The sequence below is a fragment of the Convolutriloba macropyga genome, chromosome 1, assembly GCF_964194025.1.
Source record: "Convolutriloba macropyga chromosome 1, txConMacr16.3, whole genome shotgun sequence".
Lineage (NCBI taxonomy): Eukaryota > Metazoa > Xenacoelomorpha > Acoela > Convolutidae > Convolutriloba > Convolutriloba macropyga.
The window spans coordinates 40,159,440-40,182,979 of record NC_134468.1 but is presented as its reverse complement, the minus strand read 5'-3'; the positions used below and the strand labels follow the sequence as shown (position 1 = coordinate 40,182,979).

General features: G+C 34.6%; 3 protein-coding genes across 3 annotated transcripts in view; all 3 read right to left on the bottom strand.

The window, feature by feature from the left end:
- LOC142338903 (integrator complex subunit 7-like) overlaps nt 1-7,515 on the bottom strand; it is a 44,004-nt gene extending 36,489 nt beyond the window's left edge. The window contains exons 1-4 of the mRNA XM_075388625.1: nt 7,071-7,515; nt 6,581-6,728; nt 5,272-5,471; nt 4,203-4,358 (exon numbers count right to left, since the gene is read on the bottom strand). Coding sequence (XP_075244740.1) covers nt 4,203-4,358; nt 5,272-5,471; nt 6,581-6,728; nt 7,071-7,447 — 881 coding nt within the window. The 5' untranslated portion in view covers nt 7,448-7,515. The remainder of the gene's footprint in view (nt 1-4,202; nt 4,359-5,271; nt 5,472-6,580; nt 6,729-7,070) is intronic.
- The window catches only part of LOC142338988 (uncharacterized), a 239,736-nt gene that overhangs the window by 133,965 nt on the left and 82,231 nt on the right, over nt 1-23,540 (bottom strand). The window lies entirely within an intron of this gene.
- Nucleotides 7,701-14,684, bottom strand: LOC142340536 (uncharacterized). Its single transcript, XM_075391166.1, has 3 exons — nt 14,480-14,684; nt 8,499-8,691; nt 7,701-8,273 (listed from the first exon to the last, which is right to left on the bottom strand). The coding sequence occupies exons 1-3, from the start codon at nt 14,682-14,684 to the stop codon at nt 7,805-7,807; spliced, it is 867 nt and encodes a 288-aa protein (XP_075247281.1). The 3' UTR covers nt 7,701-7,804.

Below are 23,540 nucleotides of genomic sequence, written 5' to 3'. Positions count from 1 at the left end.
CGGCACGATATAAATATTCGTAGAACACAAGGAAGAAGGCAGTCGCCCTCCATCCAAAAACAGTGACGTTTGAACGCGAATTCATTAACTATATCTACGTGTTGGCGTTCGTCTTGAGCCCACTAGAAAACTTGGAGTGAACCAACGAATTAATCATTTCGTAAGCCAACACGCAGGAAGTTTTTATGCCAAAATCGTATCCCCTATCTGTACTTATTGTCACTTAATTGAATTTAAAAACTTATTTTTTCAACGTTTGATCCCGTTTAGTTTGTATTGCTTGCATTCCACTTCAAAAAAAATTCTTAATAGATGCTTCTATCATACTAAAATAATCATTGTAACAGAAGAGCAACGTAACAATAAATTTTGTATCAGTAGAGCAGTTAGCAGTCACCACTCGAATGCATTGTTACACCCATTTCACTGCACATGACGAAACCACAGAGAACATTTGTTTCGCAGCGCCAACGAACAGTAAATGATCATCAATTTCTTTGCACCATAATCATTTTTCCTAGAAGAAACCATATATTAACTTTGTTGCCAAAACCTCAGTTTTGCTTTTAACACCCATTGCTTTGTTCCAGTAACCCCCCTCCCATTTCTTGTTGATTATAATATCGATATAAATGTTCCAATGAAGTAATCTTTAAATATAATAATCCCATTTTAAATACAATCCTTTTCAGAGCTCCATCAAAGATCATGACACAGTATAACAATCGTTTACAACAAGAAATAGAACAGCACAGTGCCAATACCACAATACCATTTTTCCCCACAATCCCTCTTTTACCAACCCACAAAATATGAGAACTCAATTAATTCATTTTTCTTTCCATTCAAGCGAAACACAATGATTTTCAAAAGCTCTCAGAAGAAGAGATGAAAGGCACCAACTAGACGAATAGTACCAACCAAAGAACTCCCACTGGAGCCAATGAGACAGAAAAGAAAAATTTGGGATTTCAAAATGAACTCAGATGAAAAAGAAAACAGATGAAAACAAAAAACAGAAACCATGAAACAAAACTTAAAAATTGCATTTTTATGATGAATTTCTCCCAGCATGTTCTCATCCAAAAAACTTAACCTATAAAGCACCCGTAGCGCAGTACACTATATCTTTTGCTTTGTATCAGGAGGTCCCAGGTTCACTCCCCGGCTTCCGGCTTTTTTTTAGAGAGCCGTAGTATCACGCCTTAGCTTGGTTGATAACAGAAAACGGAAAAATATTACACGGAGTTAAATTGTATTATTTCAGTTCCTACCACTACCGCAGCTCCGTTCAGTCGCTTGTATCAAGCACCCCTATTAACTTAGAAATCAACTTAGCAGAAATCAGAACGTTTTCACCTTGTACCCTGCACTTGGAAAAACTTAGCAAAATACTGAATAAAAACCGTACTAGAAGGATAATAACTCCACAGCGAAACCTCCTCAATTAAGGGAGTATGCCATAACCTTCTTTCAGAGGAAGGACAAAAATCTCTTCCGGGTGCGTACTGATCTCTGGTTACAAATTATTTTTCAAAACACCAGGGGATAAGTTCGCCAGGGAGGAAGCATAGAACTTGCTCATTCAGTTCAAATTTTTCTTCTTGAACAATTGATGTAGATTATTCTTTTGCCACCATAAATGTGATCTTTTGTGGCCAACAATTCCTCTTTGCCACATTTTATTTCCAATGAAAAGTTTCTGAATAAAAAAATTTCCTCCACTGATGTAAATTGTCTGAATTGAACAATTAGGATGTTTAACATTTCTTCCACCTCTAGCTTTTGTCCCGTAACAAATGGCTTTTCAAAACCAATTTCAAATTTATTTGAAGCTAATCTGGCATAATAACCAATTTGGATAAGAAACAAAGACTTAAGGCAATTGTTAACTTCCATGTTGCCTATCAAGTGGTCAGAACTGCTTTTCATTACTGTGATTCAAGAGCAAGTTAACTATTAAGGACACCGGAGAAAAATTTTGCGAAATTTGAATTAAAGTGTACTCTTAAATAACAAGCTTTTGTTCTGTTCCTTTAAATAATATTGTTCTGTTCCTTTTTTGTTCTGTTCCTTTAAATAATAACCAGCTTAAAATTCTTTTAACTAACAAGCTTAAAATTGCCAAATTTTTCAGAAAATTTAGCAAACAACCGCTTTTCAAACTCCATAAAAACATTTTCAGCATCTAAATTGAAAGTTTCTTTAACGAACATCCGTACTTTCTCATGATTTTGTGGACAATCTTTATAACCAGATAGTCTTTGTTAATATTAATTTGTACAATTTTTTAGTTAATCTTGATATTTTTGCATTAAAAATAAGCCCTAGAAGCGAGCAAAAGAATGTTCTAGAAGAAAACGGTCATGTATACATTTTGAATAAAAAAAGACATTTACTTTTATGGGTTCAAACTTCACTCGCAATTAAAAGCTCTTTGTTCACTGAAAGAAAAACAATTGTGTTCTATGTAATAAGCTTTGTCAGCAGATGGTCTGTTTCTTTTGGAGAACCAAGTTACGCTCGGACAACTTTTGATCAGCTTTTTTTCCTTTTTTAAAAAAAGGTCAGTTTATTTTCTAATCCACATATTTTTTTCGAAATACTCCCACAAAGTTATTACTCAGATTCTCAACTCATTTGTAGAATACAATTTTCATACAGAAAACTCCCATATCTGTACTTGTGAGAGGTTTTCCATTTGAAGATCGAATAAGAGTCTACTTGAATCCATCTTATTTTTCTGCGAGTTAATATTACAAGGTTGCAACGAAAGCACAAATATTAGTGCAGTTATCGATTAATTTTTGAAGTAGTTAATGAATTCTTCGAATCGTACGAGAGGAAGTTCATTGCAATTCCGAATGCTTCTTTGCAGTAAGGAACGGTGGCTTGCTTTTATTATAATAGGTTGTTCTGTTCTGCAATTTTTTCTCAACAAAATATTCTCTCAATGAAAAAGTTAACAGTACAAAATTCATTTTAAGAAAAACTAAAATTTCTGAACTTATAAATACTCATTTCGAGTGATTAGTAATTCTGCTGGCAAAATGTAAGATTTCGTCAAGAGATTTTTGTCATGTAGCATACTTTTATGATCGCCCAATTTATTTGTCAGTTTATCCGTTGTGTTCACGAGTTGCTAAAGTTAAGAAAAATAAGGTATTTAAATTTAACTGTAAGAGTACTGGTGATCTAAACATTAATTGTGCTTCAGAAGGTATTTCATGACGTATAATAATATATAACAATCTTATGACCACGACCATTTGTGGGAGCAACTTATAAAATTGAATTTGAAAGCGCAAATTTGAATCCATCTCAGCTCCCAAATATCCGCTGTTCTTACGCATGTTTTTCGTTGAAATTTACCTAACCAAATTATCATTTTGCCTCAAAAAGAAAAATAAATCAATCATGCTGAAAAAAAACTTTTGACATTAATTACAAAATCTATTGTGAAATTGTTTAAATTCAAAAATCCAAGTCTTGCATAATGCTACATTATCTCTGCAGTTGCAACTTGAATGCATCACTACCTCGTTTTTACAAAGTAGCCACCGAACTTCCAAATCGGAACTGTACTCTTAACCATTCAGACAATACAAAAAAGATAACCAAGAGTAGAAGAAAACCATGCGAGGAAAAATTAAACGCACAAAATTCAATTAAGTCCAACACCTGAACTGAGGAGAATTATAAAACTTAGACCAGTCTCTTTTTTATCAACCTTTGAGCAAAAAAGGTACACAATCGAAGTTAGAAAGTTTGCATTCACTTGCTGTCAAGAGTTAAAATCTCAATAAAAAAAGTTAAGGTAAGGCCCAAATTAGATTATATAGCACTCAAGGCTTAGGTCGCGAATCTCAACCGAATCGAAAGATCGGTCAAGCACATAAATAGCTACTAAAAGAATTGCTTCTTTCTAGAGCTATTAAACAATAGGCAGTCCGAGAACTTGATGCATTTGAGCTTTTCCAGTGCATTTGAACTCAAAAAACGAAGAAGAGAAATAATAATAATTGCTACAAACTTTGCACTCAAATAATTGCTACAAACTTTGTTCGGGAGCAGTTAAACAAGTAATTGCGATCAATTCAATCAGCGGACTTCAGATCACAAACTCTTTAAATGCGATTACTTGTTGCACACAAAAAGGCAAATCAGTTAGCAGCTTCAAAAGCAAAGTAACAGCTACTCACTTCAATAAATAGTTGGACTGCTCATTAGTCCATGCATGTGGGACTCGCTGGGCGAACTTGAGGAGACAAGCGAGGCTGGTCTGTTGCACAGCCGGTCTCTTGTCATGGATGACCAGGTGATCCAACACTTCATCTATCACTTCATTGCACATCACTCTATAACTCACAAACTAACTATTTACAACTTACTTCAAATACATTTGCAGAATTTAATGAATTCTACTGTTATAGGGTTTGGCGTCAAGAAATCCCAATAAATTAAGTCAAAGGATATCAAATAAGTCTGAGATGTGGGGAATAATAGAAAAAGGACAGCTAAGAACAGACTTCTGTTAATGCACTGCAGACTAAAAGCCTAATGCTGCTCCGCTGCGATTACGTAGAAACAAATTTATTATTATTATATCAAATAAGCAACGGAATGCTTGAGCTTGGAGAGCGTAATACAGCTCCTAACAAAAGTACAGAGAACCCGGACCCTATGCATCCTATCAGTATCTTGCTACATCAGTACGTACAGTATAAGTATCTTAGAACTTTTTTTTCAGAAAATAGACTGAGCATCTATGATTCTTTTGTTGTTTTTCATCATGTTCATCAAAAAAAATCATAAAAAAATTGAAAATTAGAATAGTATTTTATGAAATTTTGAGCTGTGCACTTTGAGAATCCTGATAACATTTACCATCTAAAACGTTGCAAGTAACGTTTTGTCGCCAAAATCAGTAAATACAAGCCGAGTGTCTGGGGGTCAAGTCCGAAAGTCCTGCTCGGACTCTCAGTGGTGTGCAGGTGCACAGCCACCTAGTCAAAAGATGAAAGAAGCCTTCTTTCATGTAATTTTAGAAAACCTAACATCTCACAAAAATCAGGAACTTATTTAGCATATTTTGCCATCTGAATCAGTTTTCTTATCAGATACCAACAATCGACTAATTGCATTAATACAAAGATTCATGACCTCTGCCCCCTCCCTTTACATACATAGCTTTGTTTCCCACTTATTTAGGGATTCATTTTTCTGTACCGCTCTCTTAAGTTTGCACGGTGGCTGCCGGTACGCATTAACCTGTTCCTGATAGCAGTCTCAGATGCTGTGTTGACAATGTGCAGCAGATGGGGTGTAGTGTTGAATGTGTTGGCATAGCTCAACACTACCTGCACCACTTTGGAGCTAGACTCTAGATCGTGGCCACAGTTACCCAGGATGCTGATCAGAGACACTATGTGATCAGGACAACAGGTCACACTATCCAGTAACGCTTGGATCTGCAACACACCATACTCTTGGACCTGAGTCTCATGTGAGAAAATATGGAAATTTTCCAGAGCTTTCCTATTTGACAGAATTTCGAATCGACTTTGGCAACGTCACGTACCTTGTTTGAGTTCTATATGACACTGCAGCTCTGGCACGTAACACTTGACGCAAATGTTTTCCACTTTTCTTCCCTTTCCCAACTTACTACATATACGTACATACCTCTCTTCACATATTTACAGTTTCATTGAGGTCGTCCAACAAAGAGGACAACCCATTAAAAAGTTAATTTGTAGCAATTATTTGAGTCCTGTTGGTACCTAACTCGACTTCAGAGCAATATATTAACAATGTTACTGATAATTAAAACAGTTGACAGATGGAGCACTTTTACTTTCAGGCAGCTGTTAACCAGCATTCCATGCACCAGTCTCTCTTATTTCACAAATGCCTGTACATAGTACGTATGAATTCTTTCTACCTCCCGGTTAACACAGCGTGCACGAAAAGAATAAATTATGCCGTAAACAGAAAATAATACGCTCCACGCATTTCTGTACTCGGAGCTCTCGGGTTATATAACAAAATCAGGTCTGTATAGTAATACCGGGTCTTTCCCATTATAGCCCCCCCCCCCCCCCCCCCCCCAGCTTAGTGGTCAGATAACCTATAGCCCCCCATCATGGTAAATATACCATAATGGGGGGGGATATACTTTCATGGGGGGGGGGGGGGGGGGGGGCTATAATGGGAAAGACCCGTAATACCTCTGTAAGCCCACATAATTTCGCTGTCCCTTCCCCTACCCCTCACCCTCCCCCAGCAGCACAAATATTGAACTGCCGTGATTTAGCGCTCAAACCGTGTGGCAGGCAAAAATGTTCCTAGAGTAACTTCTCTGCTATCAAACATCTTTTTATCATTGGCAATTCTGATCTGAAGTTCAGATTGAGAAGCTGAAGGATGAGCTGTTCGGTTTCGGTTCTGGCCACGAACTGAATTTACATAAAGTTGATGTTAATTTGAAATGGGTGGCAATTTTCTCCGCTACTTTGTTATACAAAAAGCTAAACTGATACGATTAGATGAACTATTAAGAGCAGGACTAATGACTTACCTTAGAAATAATCATAGCAGAGAACATGGGCGATGCAAGAGAGTACTGGTAGGCGGCGAAAAGGGCAGCCTCCACCTCGACCTGGTCATTGGAGTCGAGTGCATTCTTCACAAAGTGGTGACAACTCACTTTCTCTCGTCCAATCGAACTATACACCAAACAACATATTTCATTTTAGCTTTACATATTGATTTTTAAAATTCTTTTTTCCCGATCGATAAAAGTTCGAGGTTTGCTTTTTATATCAGTAGACAGTATTCACTTATTATTCAATAGTTAAGGCCTGATAGAACTGAAATTGATGAAAAAAGATGGTTTCAACCTCAACTTTGCATAAAAATCAAAAGCACAAGGCAAATACTCAGTTATTAGAACTGTCTCATCACAAACCAATGCCATCGGACAAAGCGAGAGCTACAAAACGATGATAATTTCAGATAAGTTTAGCAGCAAACTTGTCTAACAGATTGATTAAAAATGAAATAATTGCCTAAACACTCCCAACTGACGTAATGCTAATGATCTGGCCACCGGATCGTTACTGTGCATTACAGATTCTATCTTTTGCAAGTAATCCGACTTGTTGATAATCTTTGCCGCGAAGTCCTGCAGTATAAACTTCTCACACACATTGACAATGTACGCTCTGACTGCATTGTTCGCTGCTCTAAAGAGATCGGCAAGCTTTAAAAAGGCCGAGTTGATCAGAACCGGCAAAGGAATTTGGTTCAGGATAGTTGGGAGACGGACCAAGCTGTCAATTTGGTCACCAGGAGTGCCTGATCGGAATCCCTTGTCAAGTGAGAGGATGAGAAGGTTGCCTTGGTGGAGGCTCAATGTCCCCAGAGACCTCTCGGAGGTTGCCATTCTAAGATGCAACCGTTTATGTCATTCTTACATCTGAAAAAAGTTTGCTGAACACCGATTTTAACAAAAAGCCCACTGCTCTTAAGCAAAAAATTCGAAATAAGCATTATTCTAGCAAATTGGCTGTTTCCGCCATATTTAGGGTTGCTTATAACATGACATTCGTTATGTTGAAATCTTGTATTTTGAATCAATCCTATCCACAACCTCAGCAATAACAAGGCACCAAGTTCATTTCCGCGAACATAGATCATTCTATTTCAAAATTTGTTGATAAAACTCAAAACACCTTCACACATAAAAAGAACACCTTCATAATTAACGTGAAGACGGGGCTACAGCATATAGCTCTCAACATCAGCGAGAAAAATACTGCATCATCATTTGTTCATGTTCCAGCAGCTCTGCTTCTATTTCATTTTCAATCATTTCAACGTCACTAGACATGGGACTTGCCCGCTGAATACCAGCCTGATACCCATAACACCCCAAACCATACGACGGATACTTCACCATGTTGGGGATTCTGCCAAGCATCGGCGAAGATGTTCTGTCGCTGCTGCAACTTGGGTTTCCAATGGAACTACTTGAACCCAAAACCTTGCTTCGGTTTGAACATTTTTCAATCTTGATCTTCCAAGCATTGATGCATTTCTCTTGGACAGCGGTCTCCTTTCTTAGCGTATTCAGTTCTGCTTGACCCTGTTGCTTGCACGATAACGCCTTTTCTTTTTCTTGAAGAAGAGCTTCAAGCTCACCACAGATTTTTCTGCATTCTTCCCTCCTTTGTTTTAGTCGCTCAATCTCGGATAAATCAACTTTAGCCCTGGATTCCCAAATATACCACAAAAAAATAACAGCCAAAAGAAATCCATGCTTTCAACAGACCAATTGAAGGAAAAATACGATAATCAGTGATCTAAAGGATGAGCTTAAGTCTTATATTGCGATCATTTAATTGTTCTTGACAAATTCAAAAATCACAAGTCAAGATCACAAGTCCTTAATATGGATATTCTCTCAACCCGTTCTGAGCATGATTAAGACTAACATGCGATCCTGGACCTTTCGTTGTTCAGAGAGCGATAATATATCACAAGATTTGACAAGTTCACCAAAACTATTCTTCCTCAATTCCTCCAGACTATCATTGGCCACTTTCACTTCATTCTGCAATTCTTGATTAAGAGTACTCTCTTTTTGCAAAGACACGTCTAACCAATTCCCACGTTCCTTCTCAAGCTCTAAAATCATCTCTCAAATAGGTAAGCAAGTTAATAGCAGTTGCTTTCCGTGATTGACGCTACATTTACTCTTCAATCAACATCAAAATTGGTTTCAAAACAAAATCTACAGCGAATTCGTGACTTGTTCTGGCATCTAAAATCACAAAGCAATAAATCATGCTTAAGATTCAAAAGATGTTTGCATCGGAAAAAGAAAAACTCGTCTAATAATGAGAAATTCTGTCGATGACGTAGAAAGTTTTAGCACCTTTTATGATCAAAATTGCGTGAAATAATAGCCTGAAAATTTCCAGAAGAATAAGATTTTAGTTGTTTTTCGAAGCGTTCGTATTAAACTTCTGATCTCGGATAATCCAATAGTTTATTCTAGAATTGTGCACCAGTATAAAAGAAAGCTCTGGGTTGAAACTTGATATCTGGTTTTTGACAACCCGAAAAATTGTTTTCAGTTTGAGCAACATGTAAACACTGTTTCCATGCATAATGCAGTCAATTTTCAACTCCCATCCGTTGTTAAACAGCAATCCAGCTCATGTTTTTCTGCTTTTGCACCTTTATGAGTTTTTCAAGGAAGCTTGCACAAATTTGATAGTAAACCACCATGCAAACTTCATTCCAGATAGTACATAACATCTTAAAAGCTTACGTGGCTTAAGAAGCCGGGCAAATATGTGTTTCGCAGTCAAATGCATACTAGGGACCAGAGACTGCGCTTGCCTGATCCCGCCGCAAAAACCCGTTTCTCGCAGTCTGTGTACAGTATGTATGGATCCTGGGAGCTGTTGCCCGCTCGTAGTTCTGCCGCGTAGAGGCGTTTATACTCGAGAACACTTTAGTAAGGTCAATTCAGCCTCTAACTTGGAGGACACTAAGCTTAATACTTATGCCAACTAGCAGTATACTCTAAGGAACTTATATAACTTAATGCACTGAGTTTCAACCATTCAATCTTAGTGCGCGGGCTTTATTGGATTATCCTGTCTGGTTCGTTTGATTTTTCGTTTTGACCCTGAACGTATTCAAGTAAATTTGTTGAAAATCTAGTTTGCATTCAGTTGAAACAGTGAGTTAAGTCAGAAGTTAAACCTCGAAGTTGTGATTAATGTTATGACGAGTTAAAAAAAACATAGCCGGAAAACTACGGAACCAATTCTAAGTAAAATTTGACTTTGAAAATCAACCATCCATTTGGATCAACTATTTATTCCATCTAACTACTTTATTCAAAAAAGACAAAATAAACAAAGTAAATTTAGAAGTAAATAAAAATATATTGAAGACAAATTTATATAAGTTGTCACCCAAAACAATTTTTCTCAACAGACATTCATTGTGTTACGGACTCCGTCTAATCGACCAGTTACTACATAACAGAAAGAAGGAAAAACGATACGTTAATGAACAAAAAGCAGATTTGAACTGATTGTGACATCATATGGTCGTACCAAAAATTTTGAAGGCGAAATAAAAAAACATAGCCAAGAGAATTCCGGAAACAACTATGGGAAAACAAACTCTGGGAAAAAAACAATTCCGGAAAAAACTATCAACTGGTTCCTACCAATAAAAACAAAAAAAGTAAAAAATGAAGATAGCCCTTAAAACCAACTGAACTAAAAATTATAATACTCCTATATTAAAATCAGGCCAAGTTTTTTTTGTACAAAATTGAATACATCAGAGTACGCGACTAGCAAAATTCAAGTCATAGTAGGCTCCCAAAACTTTATTTTGGAAAAAATTGAAAACTGCAAGAAATTTCAAAAAAAATTGTTTAAAAAATTTATCAGTTTCCATAAGTACTCTGAATCGAAACACAATATAAAAATATTATAACAGTAATCAATTGGTAACTAACAAATTTTTGTCGCTTTAACTATAAACATTATTTGTCTCTTTAAATGAAAACGAACGCGATAAAACTGCACAATGACAAAAACTAACCAAAACGAATCTAATCACGAAAAAGACTAAAGAGAGAACAATACTCAAACGCATAAAATCGTGTGTTACCAAAATCAAGTCCATGGATTATTCGCAAAAAAAAATTTTGATCAAAAGTTGTAAAAGTGAAGATAGCAAAACCTTAGTGCCATATTATGTTAATAAAATTTATTGCAAACAAAAAAAACTTTTAAAAATGCAACGGAAAAAGGCAAAAATCATTAGTTCAAATCGATTATTTTCAATTTAATAAAGGCAGGCCGAATAAAACAATATGTCATCGGGAAATGTTAAAAAAACGATAGAACGTGGAGAAAACATACAATGCGAAACAGATTTTAAAAAAATAATTGGCAATTTTTGAAAAATCAAATAAACTAAATTGAAAACTCGAATCACAAATGAGAAAAAAAATGAAGTAAAAACATAGATTTCTTGTTATTAAGCAATTGAGGTTCAAGAACAATACATAGCCATTTTTCTGTCTAAGTAATAAGCTAAAACAGCTGAGTTGCAGAACAGTAAAACAATTAAAAAAATGTTCGAAATATGTTAAAAAATTTCACTGAATTATAAAGAGCTATCGCCAAAAAGAAATCAATTAGCAAAACGAAACCAAAAGCACCACTATAAAGCACAATAAAGCTTTTACGGTAAATAAACTCAAAGTACAAACAAAACACTAAGAAAACTGACAAATTGGATTATGAGAAGCACAGTTTTAGAAATCAAATACACCTCACGTCGAAAAGAGGCATCCAATTCAAGAATTATCGAAAAGACGCTTACATGTTGACTAAATTCGTTTTAAAAAATCCGCTCAAAGAGCAAAAAATTAAGAATTTAATAACTAAAAGCCGAAGATTGACAAAAATTGAGAAATACGGTCCAATATTGCACTTGGAAGGCATTTTCTAAGCTCTCAGAAACATTGTGGTATCGATTTCAGATGCTTGCATATTAATGCAGCATCGATCGAAGTTTACCTCTACAAAAAACGAAGTTACAAAAAAATTGGGCCCAATTGACCAAAACACGGCATAGCCGAAATAGCTTCACAGATCAGGAGTTTCAAAAAGAAGGTACAAAAGACAGGACCAAAAGAACCTCATTCTTTTCATTAAGGGCAGAGATGTTAAATTTTGATTAAGAATATGTATAACATTGCTGTTTCTATTAGCTGCTCTTGAATAACCTTCAATTAGAGTGAAAAGCACTCTCATTTGACATTATCTCTTTGAATTAAAGCAAAGAAACGTCAATTTCAGTGAGGAAGTCAATTTTAAAGAGTGACACGTGTGACCAAAAATTCAATCACGCGGATGAACAAAAAATCTAGCTGCACTAAGAGTGAAAAATGACGTCACGCACACAGTTGAAATTGCATGAACGAATGAACAAACATACCCGGCAGATTGCCAGAAAATAGCTGCCGTAGATTCCAATAAGCATGATTGGGATTGAAAGAATAGAAGATATTGAAAAAAAAAAGATTTTTGTACAAAAACATTTTTTGAGCCCGATTTATTTTGATGGCATTTTCTAGTTGAACATAACGTGCATCTGTTTCTTAGAGAGAGGCTACAGGTGCTACTATCAATACCAATAAGCATTAGAGATGGTAACTAAGACTTATAGGAACGACGTTCGAATAGCGGGCATCTAAAATTGGGCTTTATGGGTTTATCCCGTTTCTACTTCTGACTTCAATTTTTTATACTGACTCTGTTCATTTTGAATTGCTTTGCTGAGCAACTGATGTTCAAAATCACTTTTAGCAGAATGAGAGAAACCAGCCTAGAGAAGTCAAAAAGATATCACGCAAAATGTTGAAAAAGCGGCAAAATGAGGTAAAGCGAAACATTTTTTAATTCAACGAAGTAAAAAAAAATAGGAGCGCTAGAATAGCCGGCTGAGAAGATGAGGGCGGCTATTAAAAAGCAGATTTAAAGTAGTTGTGACGTCATATGTTCGTAACAAAAATCAAGACGACGAAACAAAAAAAAACAAGAGAAGGCCAATAATAGCCTCACAATATCGCTTCACGGCTATTAATGCTAAAAAACCGTTCAACACGTGGTCCAAAACGTACAATTAACTTCAATCTGTGAGAAAAATCCCAGATGAAAAAGTTAAATAAACAACTCCTTTGAAAAAGCTGCACGTGATCAAAAATTTGCTCATGTAAAATTTTTTCCAAAACTTTGTTGCTCTCTCGGAAAGATTATATACAAAAGCCGCTCTAAAATTTTTGTCTTCTTTTGATCTTCGTTCAGCTGACTGAGGTACACTTGTATTTAAGAGCGGCATTCTAATCTGATGCTATGAAGAACTTAGGTCCCAGCTAACTACTCACTAAACAAAATTAACCCACTACTTAGTCACACTAATCTTCTTGAAATGATAACAAAAACTGATAAAATAAGTAAAAAACTGTGTTCACAATTTCGACCTTGAGAGAACTACTGACGTAAAATATGTGCATTTTCATTCAATAATCAAGTATCTATTGATAGAAAAAAAACAAACGGTACTTTGATAGAAAACAGAGAAAAAGGAAAAAATACAAAATCATTTTTTTAAACAAAACGCCAACAACTTGCTAACGCGGTAATTCACAATTACTCCAAATAAGCCTTTCAAATATTCGTCACTTTTCAGAGACATACTGAACAAAGCCTACCTAAGAAAGCACAAAACTTAAAAAATTAAAACGTAATCAATTCTTTCAGTGAGAACTTCCGATATAATATAAAAGCGTCTTGTCATTTCTTGATAGCGCTATCTTACGAATACCTCTAGATTAATTAGTGAACGAGAAAAACGATTGCGTAACGTTTATCAGTATATCTTAAAAAACTTAGAGACCGATAAAAATTCGATGATATTAACTCCATTTTCTGTAACAAACATATCTCAAAATTAGAAGCAATAAAACGAAAGATCACCAAAACAACTACAACAAAAAAGGTCAATCACAATATTCCCAATAAAGTTACAAAAAATAGAAGGATTTTAAACTGCTATAAAAAGCGTCCAATAGGACAAAATGGCAAAAATGATCCCACTTAGATGACAAAAACATCTTTGGCTAAAAAACTAAGTAATTGAAAGTAAAAAATTGCTTTGAAGAAGCCACACGTACGCAAAAATTATTGCTCGTACAGCGCGAAAATTTTCACCTATATTGTACGGCAAAATAAGTTAGCACTCCCTATTTTCACGATGTAGAAAATCAATTTTTTAGACAATACCCTTACTTAAAATCACATTTTGCAAACAATTTTACACCATTGCTTCGATACACTACTCCTCTCGCCTACCTATGAATTTCAGATAAAACGCAACGTTCACTCGCCAAAAATCCTAATGTAAAGTTGATGAGCTCCATCAAGGCTACTTTGTAAAAAGAAAAATGTAACAATAACACAATTTATTCACATCTTTTCTCTTTATAATGTTTAACGCAAGTGCAAACTTAGCCATTGTTGTGACAACTTTCTTTTTACAGTGAAACTTTGATGGAGCTCAACTTTACATTGGGATTTTGGCAAGTGAACGTTGCGTTTTATCTGAACCTCATAGGTAGGCGAGAGGACTAGTGTAGAGAATCAATGGTGTAAAAACTGTTTTCAAAATGTGATTTTAAGTTAGGGTAATATTGTCTCAAATATTTAATTTCTACATCGTGAAAATAGGGGGTGATAACTTACTTTTGGCGTTGATTTCCGTATAAATTTTTTTCACGTGTAGCATCTGACTTACTCTACAACACATCGTCTAAAAATAGAAGTCACCGATTTAAAGAAAATAGATGACCATTTCTTTTATGCCCACTGACCTAACTCGACTCTCAGGCTACTCAGCTTTTGATTATCAGATGACATCTTAGCTTCCAGCTCTGACTGTTTCTGAAGCAATTGTTTCTCACAATTTTGCATCTTGATCAGCGCTTTCTCCTTCTCTACAGTTTCCAGTTGCAATTTCTGATACTTTGCATTCTTGGCCTCGACGAGTGCTTGGAAATTTTTCATTTGCGGAAACATTTTGATGGTAACTGTTTCTAGAAAATAATCTGACGCACTTGTGAACAGATGGAGCCAATTTATACGAGCAGGTGAAAATTATATTTACATTGGTCGAAGAACAACAGTCAAAGACCGATCTTATCAACCATATTACAGAGCAGCACATCAAAAACCCAAGGGAGCTTGCCAATTCACTAATTTTAGCTTTGAGAAAAGTGAAAGTGAAATTCACCAGTACCAGTTGCCTTGAGTATAGAGTTGAAAACAAGAATCAATTGTATCATATCTAAACCAGAAAATTGAGAGGTTTTTTTTCATTAGAACCCATAGAAAAATCAAAATAACCTTGCCATCGCAAATTATAGCGCATCAAAGAGTTGTAAAATCCGTTAATCTTACTAGTTTGGCAGTATTAAAATTGAGAGATAGCATATAGCGTGCGTCATCAAGCCTTTCATAATGTTCCCCTCTTGCTATATCCAATCTGGATTAAAAAAAAATCAGAAACAGTATCGCCATGTGAAAAAGGAAGCTTGCAACAATTTAGAAAAAAGTTTTCTCCAGACGTTAGCAACTTGCAGCTCTAAAACAGCCTTCTGATAAACGCTCATTATACAATGTAGACTAAGATAACCAAACTGATATAACCTGTGATTGAACACTACCTCAAACCATCAACCATTCATTAAAGGAAAACTAAAGAATCTCAGGAAATTAAATTGCATTACTAGCTTTTTAATGGAGTTTGGTGCTTATCGACCATTAATGGGAATTTGAAGTGCTCCGTTTAACTAAGATAGAGGAAGCTAAATTAATGAAACATTTGAGTGTCATTTGAAACAAGAAAGAACCTGCTGTTAATTTTTTTTAAACCAACACGCACGCAGAAATTACACTTCTATTTGCAGTTTTTTTCTGCCCAATTCGTTACTAAAAAGTCCATACAACACACAAAACATAATACCTTTTGATAATAGATGAAATAACAAATAGAAACCAGCAAGAAATCAGATCAGAACACTTTATTATTGAATTTTAAATTAAACTGATCGTTGTAGAAGTCACCAAAGATGCTAATTAAAATTTTCAATCATAAAATAACGCATTAAACCATTAAATAATAGTATGAAGCCAAATGCTCATTGTAATTAAAAAAAAACAAAAGCAGTTTAGCTCAAAGCTTATGAACAGCCATTTCCAATATCCAGACTTATACAGCATAAACAACAAAAATATGCATGAAATGTCGGTAAAACACAGAAATTCCGAAACTTTAACTTTTTAAAAATGAGCGTTGAAAAATTAAAAAAACATAGCAGGACAAGTACTGAAATACACTCCAAAGAATTGAACGAAAACTTAGAACTACTGCATCTGACCAGCAGATCAATTGAACAATGCAAGCAAATAAGACAAACAGTCTGTGAAAAGTTTGTTTAGAGAAACTAAAACAACCAAAGTAAAAATATAATCATTGCTTAAACTCCTTACTGTGAAAACCAAATGTGATCCATTTAAATATACTCATTAAACCACGCACAAGCCTTGGAAGGGGTTTATTGGCCACTAAACAAGAAATTTGACATACTTTAAAATCAAAACTAGCAATATTTATAGGCTCAAAACAAAATTTTTATCTCTCAACCCGCCCAATAAGACCTAAAAAGCATCGATAAAACCAGACTAATTAAAAATTTCATTAAAAAATCGCAATATTGCTAAAATTCGTCGTATTAAAATCTCGAGAATCACTTTATTGTCTCCGGAAACTATCCAGTAAACTAATTTCAAGCCCAAAATAGTTTTACTGGCCCTTAAAGATTGATAAACTTGGAAAATGACAGCTTTTGAAAAATGTGAAAATTCAACCTTTATTAAAAAATTGCTAAAACTCGAGATATTAAAAAGTTGAAAACCATTTCATTTGACTAGCCACTTAAAAAACGCAGGAAAATGACAAAAATTCTCAAAAAACATGAAGTGAAGAAATTAGTGTAATTCTGAATGTTTATGTTTGCAGCACCAAAAACAGCGCTCACAAAATGGTAATAAAAATTACTTAAGTCTTGCAGGAGCCCTTTAACAACTATTGCAAACCTCAATTTAAATCGGGTTATAAACGACCCAAAAAGGTCAGAGGCTATTTTCAAAATCGCTTCTGTAAGGCAAACATCTATCTATTCATTAACAGTTTTCAGCTTCAAAAATGTTTCGCTACACCTGAAATTAAAGTACACTGAAAATGCACAAGAAATTCTCGAAAAATAGCAAAACTTTACAAAAACGTTGCTGAAATTTGTGACTTCATATCCTCAAAAATGTATATGGGTGACTAAAAGTTATTCAATAACCCACATTTAAGCCCGAAATTTGTTTCATTGGTCACTAAAAGTAGATAACTAACTTGATAACATAAAATCGCAAAAATAGCCAAAAAACAAAAAGTTGCAAATATTAAAGAGATCTAATCTAGATCGCATAGCATAATAGCTATATTAAGTAATACCCAGCTTTAAAAAATACAAAATTGACAAAACAGAAAAACTGCCGCATTCAGGGCACAAAAACAGCCAAAACTGACCTTTTTTGCCTTGAATTTAGGCTTCGCAGCAGTTTCAGCACAATAAAAACCAAAAAGGCTACTAAAGCCATCTGAGATCATCTATTGCAAATTAATGCTCGCCGAGCTTTACCTGTGTGGCTCCTTTCAAAAACTCAAAGTCATGGAGAAAGGTGTAAAAACATCTCACAAAACGACAGCGCACCAATACAATCCAAAATCTTTGGATTATAGAAACAATTGAACTTTCAATCGAACAAAAAGACGCATAATTAGACAAAATTTCGATTTTGCTAAGTATCAAATCTAGCAAAAATGGGTAGAAACACCGTTACGACATTGATTAAAATTAACAACTGCTATGTTCAAGCAATTGAAACTGCATCCTTGATAAAACCGTCAAACAAAGCGACTAACGTCATAATTTTTGCAAAGACATAACTTTTTAGCAACAGACGACTTTTGAATCAGAGCAATTTAGGTCAAGCTAAAATCAAGAAGTCAAACGTGAAAAATTCGCTCGAGAAAGGCATTCGAAAGAATCTTCTATAATAAGAGTCATGCAAAATTTTTGAAAAGAACACACGTGTACAACGATTGCTTCAAACTTCGTTCGAGCTGCTATAAGCTGTAAAGCTAATCACAAAAAAGCTACAAATGCAGGCAAAACTCAAATTCTAGCTGTCTATCGAAAACTTAAGAAACAGAACTACGAAACATCATAAAACATGTACGGCCTGGCCTGTCAGTATTGTTATTTGGAAGACGAAAATCGAAAAAAAGAGAGAAAACTTTGGTCAACTTTAAAAATATGCTGTGGGTGAAATTCCATTGACGGTATGAAACCAGTTGGCTTTAGTCCTGCATACATTCCTTTGGAGCCCTGCCTACTTCTTAGACCACAAAGAGCTAACAAAAATCTTTTCCAAATTAAAGTTACAAAGATATCTTACAGGAAAGTAGATCGCACCAACTACAACCTAAATCTTGCATTGCAGATGTAGGAACGCAACAGTGGCCCATTGAATACCTGACGCCGCAATTAGGAAGTAACTTAATCCAAGATGCCAGAATTTCAAAGCCCTCTAGAATTTACTCCACGGCTTTGGAATGACACCACTCAAAATTTGCTTGAATTAATCTTTCAGGTTGTTATAGAAGCCCAGTTAGCATTCAACAAAAAAGATCCGGAACAAAAAAGCTTGCCTGAACTTGAAACAGTCGTAATGCAGATGGCACCAACAGATTTTATTCAACATCTGTGACTCAGAGGGCAAAATCTCTCCATAGGCTTGATTTTTTTTAAATTGGCAAGAATATGAGCGAAAAGAGTCCACTCAATATCCAGACTTATACAGCATAAACAACAAAAATACGCATGAAATGTCGGCAAAACACAGAAATTCCGAAACTTTAACTTTTTAAAAATGAGCGTTGAAAAATTAAAAAAAACATAGCAGGACAAGTACTGAAATACACTCCAAAGAATTGAACGAAAACTTAGAACTACTGCATCTGACCAGCAGATCAATTGAACAATGCAAGCAAATAAGACAAACAGTCTGAAAAGTTTGTTTAGAGAAACTAAAACAACCAAAGTAAAAATATAATCATTGCTTAAACTCCTTACTGTGAAAATCAAATGTGATCCATTTAAATATACTCATTGAACCACGCACAAGCCTTGGAAGGGGTTTATTGGCCAGTAAACAAGAAATTTGAAAAATACGTTAAACTAAAAACTAGCAATATTTATATGCTCAAAACAAAATTTTTTTCTCTCGAACCCGCCCAATAAGACCTAAAAAAGTTTCACTGTCCCTTGAAGATCGATAAAACCAGACTAATTAAAAATTTCATTAAAAAATCGCAATATTGCTAAAATTCGTCGTATTAAAAACTCGAGAATCACTTTATTGACTCCTGAAACTATCTAGTAAACCAATTTCAAGCCCAATATAGTTTCTCTAGCCCTTAAAGATTGATAAACTTGGAAAATGACAGCTTTTGAAAAATGTGAAAATTCAACCTTTATCAAAAAATTGCTAAAACTCGAGATATTAAAAAGTTGAAAACCATTTCATTTGACTAGCCACTTAAAAAACGCAGAAAAATGACAAAAATTCTCAAAAAACATGAAGTGAAGAAATTAGTGTAATTCTGAATGTTTATTTGCAGCACCAAAAACAGCGCTCACAAAATGGTAATAACAATTACTTTGCAAGTCTTGCAGGAGCCCTTTAACAACTATAGCAAACCTAAATTTAATTCGGGTTATAAACGAAAATGAGCGTTGAAAAATTCCGAAACTTTAAATTCCGAAACTTTAACTTTTTAAAAATGGGCGTTGAAAAATTAAAAAAACATAGCAGGACAAGTACTGAAATACACTCCAAAGAATTGAACGAAAACTTAGAACTACTGCATCTGACCAGCAGATCAATTGAACAATGCAAGCAAATAAGACAAACAGTCTGAAAAGTTTGTTTAGAGAAACTAAAACAACCAAAGTAAAAATATAATCATTGCTTAAACTCCTTACTGTGAAAACCAAATGTGATCCATTTAAATATACTCATTAAACCACGCACAAGCCTTGGAAGGGGTTTATTGGCCACTAAACAAGAAATTTGACAAATACTTTAAAATCAAAACTAGCAATATTTATAGGCTCAAAACAAAAATTTTATCTCTCAACCCGCCCAATAAGACCTAAAAAGCATCGATAAAACCAGACTAATTAAAAATTTCATTAAAAAATCGCAATATTGCTAAAATTCGTCGTATTAAAATCTCGAGAATCACTTTATTGTCTCCGGAAACTATCCAGTAAACTAATTTCAAGCCCAAAATAGTTTTACTGGCCCTTAAAGATTGATAAACTTGGAAAATGACAGCTTTTGAAAAATGTGAAAATTCAACCTTTATTAAAAAATTGCTAAAACTCGAGATATTAAAAAGTTGAAAACCATTTCATTTGACTAGCCACTTAAAAAACGCAGAAAAATGACAAAAATTCTCAAAAAACATGAAGTGAAGAAATTAGTGTAATTCTGAATGTTTATGTTTGCAGCACCAAAAACAGCGCTCACAAAATGGTAATAAAAATTACTTAAGTCTTGCAGGAGCCCTTTAACAACTATTGCAAACCTCAATTTAAATCGGGTTATAAACGACCCAAAAAGGTCAGAGGCTATTTTCAAAATCGCTTCTGTAAGGCAAACATCTATCTATTCATTAACAGTTTTCAGCTTCAAAAATGTTTCGCTACACCTGAAATTAAAGTACACTGAAAATGCACAAGAAATTCTCGAAAAATAGCAAAACTTTACAAAAACGTTGCTGAAATTTGTGACTTCATATCCTCAAAAATGTATATGGGTGACTAAAAGTTATTCAATAACCCACATTTAAGCCCGAAATTTGTTTCATTGGTCACTAAAAGTAGATAACTAACTTGATAACATAAAATCGCAAAAATAGCCAAAAAACAAAAAGTTGCAAATATTAAAGAGATCTAATCTAGATCGCATAGCATAATAGCTATATTAAGTAATACCCAGCTTTAAAAAAATACAAAATTGACAAAACAGAAAAACTGCCGCATTCAGGGCACAAAAATAGCCAAAACTGACCTTTTTTGCCTTGAATTTAGGCTTCGCAGCAGTTTCAGCACAATAAAAACCAAAAAGGCTACTAAAGCCATCTGAGATCATCTATTGCAAATTAATGCTCGCCGAGCTTTACCTGTGTGGCTCCTTTCAAAAACTCAAAGTCATGGAGAAAGGTGTAAAAACATCTCACAAAACGACAGCGCACCAATACAATCCAAAATCTTTGGATTATAGAAATAATTGAACTTTCAATCGAACAAAAAGACGCATAATTAGACAAAATTTCGATTTTGCTAAGTATCAAATCTAGCAAAAATGGTTAGAAACACCGTTACGACATTGATTAAAATTAACAACTGCTATGTTCAAGCAATTGAAACTGCATCCTTGATAAAACCGTCAAACAAAGCGACTAACGTCATAATTTTTGCAAAGACATAACTTTTTAGCAACAGACGACTTTTGAATCAGAGCAATTTAGGTCAAGCTAAAATCAAGAAGTCAAACGTGAAAAATTCGCTCGAGAAAGGCATTCGAAAGAATCTTCTATAATAAGAGTCATGCAAAATTTTTGAAAAGAACACACGTGTACAACGATTGCTTCAAACTTCGTTCGAGCTGCTATAAGCTGTAAAGCTAATCACAAAAAAGCTACAAATGCAGGCAAAACTCAAATTCTAGCTGTCTATCGAAAACTTAAGAAACAGAACTACGAAACATCATAAAACATGTACGGCCTGTCAGTATTGTTATTTGGAAGACGAAAATCGAAAAAAAGAGAGAAAACTTTGGTCAACTTTAAAAACATGCTGTGGGTGAAATTCCATTGACGGTATGAAACCAGTTGGCTTTAGTCCTGCATACATTCCTTTGGAGCCCTGCCTACTTCTTAGACCACAAAGAGCTAACAAAAATCTTTTCCAAATTAAAGTTACAAAGATATCTTACAGGAAAGTAGATCGCACCAACTACAACCTAAATCTTGCATTGCAGATGTAGGAACGCAACAGTGGCCCATTGAATACCTGACGCCGCAATTAGGAAGTAACTTAATCCAAGATGCCAGAATTTCAAAGCCCTCTAGAATTTACTCCACGGCTTTGGAATGACACCACTCAAAATTTGCTTGAATTAATCTTTCAGGTTGTTATAGAAGCCCAGTTAGCATTCAACAAAAAAGATCCGGAACAAAAAAGCTTGCCTGAACTTGAAACAGTCGTAATGCAGATGGCACCAACAGATTTTATTCAACATCTGTGACTCAGAGGGCAAAATCTCTCCATAGGCTTGATTTTTTTTAAATTGGCAAGAATATGAGCGAAAAGAGTCCACTCAATATCCAGACTTATACAGCATAAACAACAAAAATACGCATGAAATGTCGGCAAAACACAGAAATTCCGAAACTTTAACTTTTTAAAAATGAGCGTTGAAAAATTAAAAAAAAACATAGCAGGACAAGTACTGAAATACACTCCAAAGAATTGAACGAAAACTTAGAACTACTGCATCTGACCAGCAGATCAATTGAACAATGCAAGCAAATAAGACAAACAGTCTGAAAAGTTTGTTTAGAGAAACTAAAATAACCAAAGTAAAAATATAATCATTGCTTAAACTCCTTACTGTGAAAATCAAATGTGATCCATTTAAATATACTCATTGAACCACGCACAAGCCTTGGAAGGGGTTTCTTGGCCAGTAAACAAGAAATTTGACAAATACTTTAAACTCAAAACTAGCAATATTTATATGCTCAAAACAAAATTTTTTTCTCTCGAACCCGCCCAATAAGACCTAAAAAAGTTTCACTGTCCCTTGAAGATCGATAAAACCAGACTAATTAAAAATTTCATTAAAAAATCGCAATATTGCTAAAATTCGTCGTATTAAAAACTCGAGAATCACTTTATTGACTCCTGAAACTATCTAGTAAACCAATTTCAAGCCCAATATAGTTTCTCTAGCCCTTAAAGATTGATAAACTTGGAAAATGACAGCTTTTGAAAAATGTGAAAATTCAACCTTTATCAAAAAATTGCTAAAACTCGAGATAATAAAAAGTTGAAAACCATTTCATTTGACTAGCAACTTAAAAAACGCAGAAAAATGACAAAAATTCTCAAAAAACATGAAGTGAAGAAATTAGTGTAATTCTGAATGTTTATGTTTGCAGCACCAAAAACAGCGCTCACAAAATGGTAATAACAATTACTTTGCAAGTCTTGCAGGAGCCCTTTAACAACTATAGCAAACCTAAATTTAACTCGGGTTATAAACGACCCAAACAGGTCAAAGGCTATTTTCAAAATTGCTTCTGTAAGGCAAACATCTATCAATTCATTAACAGTTTTCAGCTTCAAAAATGTTTCGCTACACCTGAAATTAAAATAAACTGAAAATGTACAAGAAATTCTCGAAAAATAGCAAAATTTTACAAAAACGTTGCTGAAATTTGTGACTTCATATCCTCAAAATTGTATATGGGTAATTAAAAGTTATTCAAGAACCCAAAATTAAGCCCGAAATTTGTTTAATTGGTCACTAAAAGTAGATAAAAACTTAATAACATAAAATCGCAAAATAGCCAAAAAACAAAAAGTTGCAAAAATTGAAGAGATCTAGATCACATAGCATAATAGCTATATAAAGTACTACCAACCTTTAAAAAACACAATATTGAAAAACAGAAAAATTGCC

Excerpts from the sequence above, each read along its gene's own strand:
- LOC142340536 (XM_075391166.1), bottom strand. The coding sequence starts at position 14,684 with ATGTTTCCGCAAATGAAAAATTTCCAAGCACTCGTCGAGGCCAAGAAT. Across the intron at positions 8,692-14,479 it reads TAGCCTGAGAGTCGAGTTAG|AGCTTGAGAAGGAACGTGGG; the intron begins GTCAGTGGGCAT and ends AGATGATTTTAG. Across the intron at positions 8,274-8,498 it reads CGAAAGGTCCAGGATCGCAT|GGCTAAAGTTGATTTATCCG; the intron begins GTTAGTCTTAAT and ends TTGGGAATCCAG.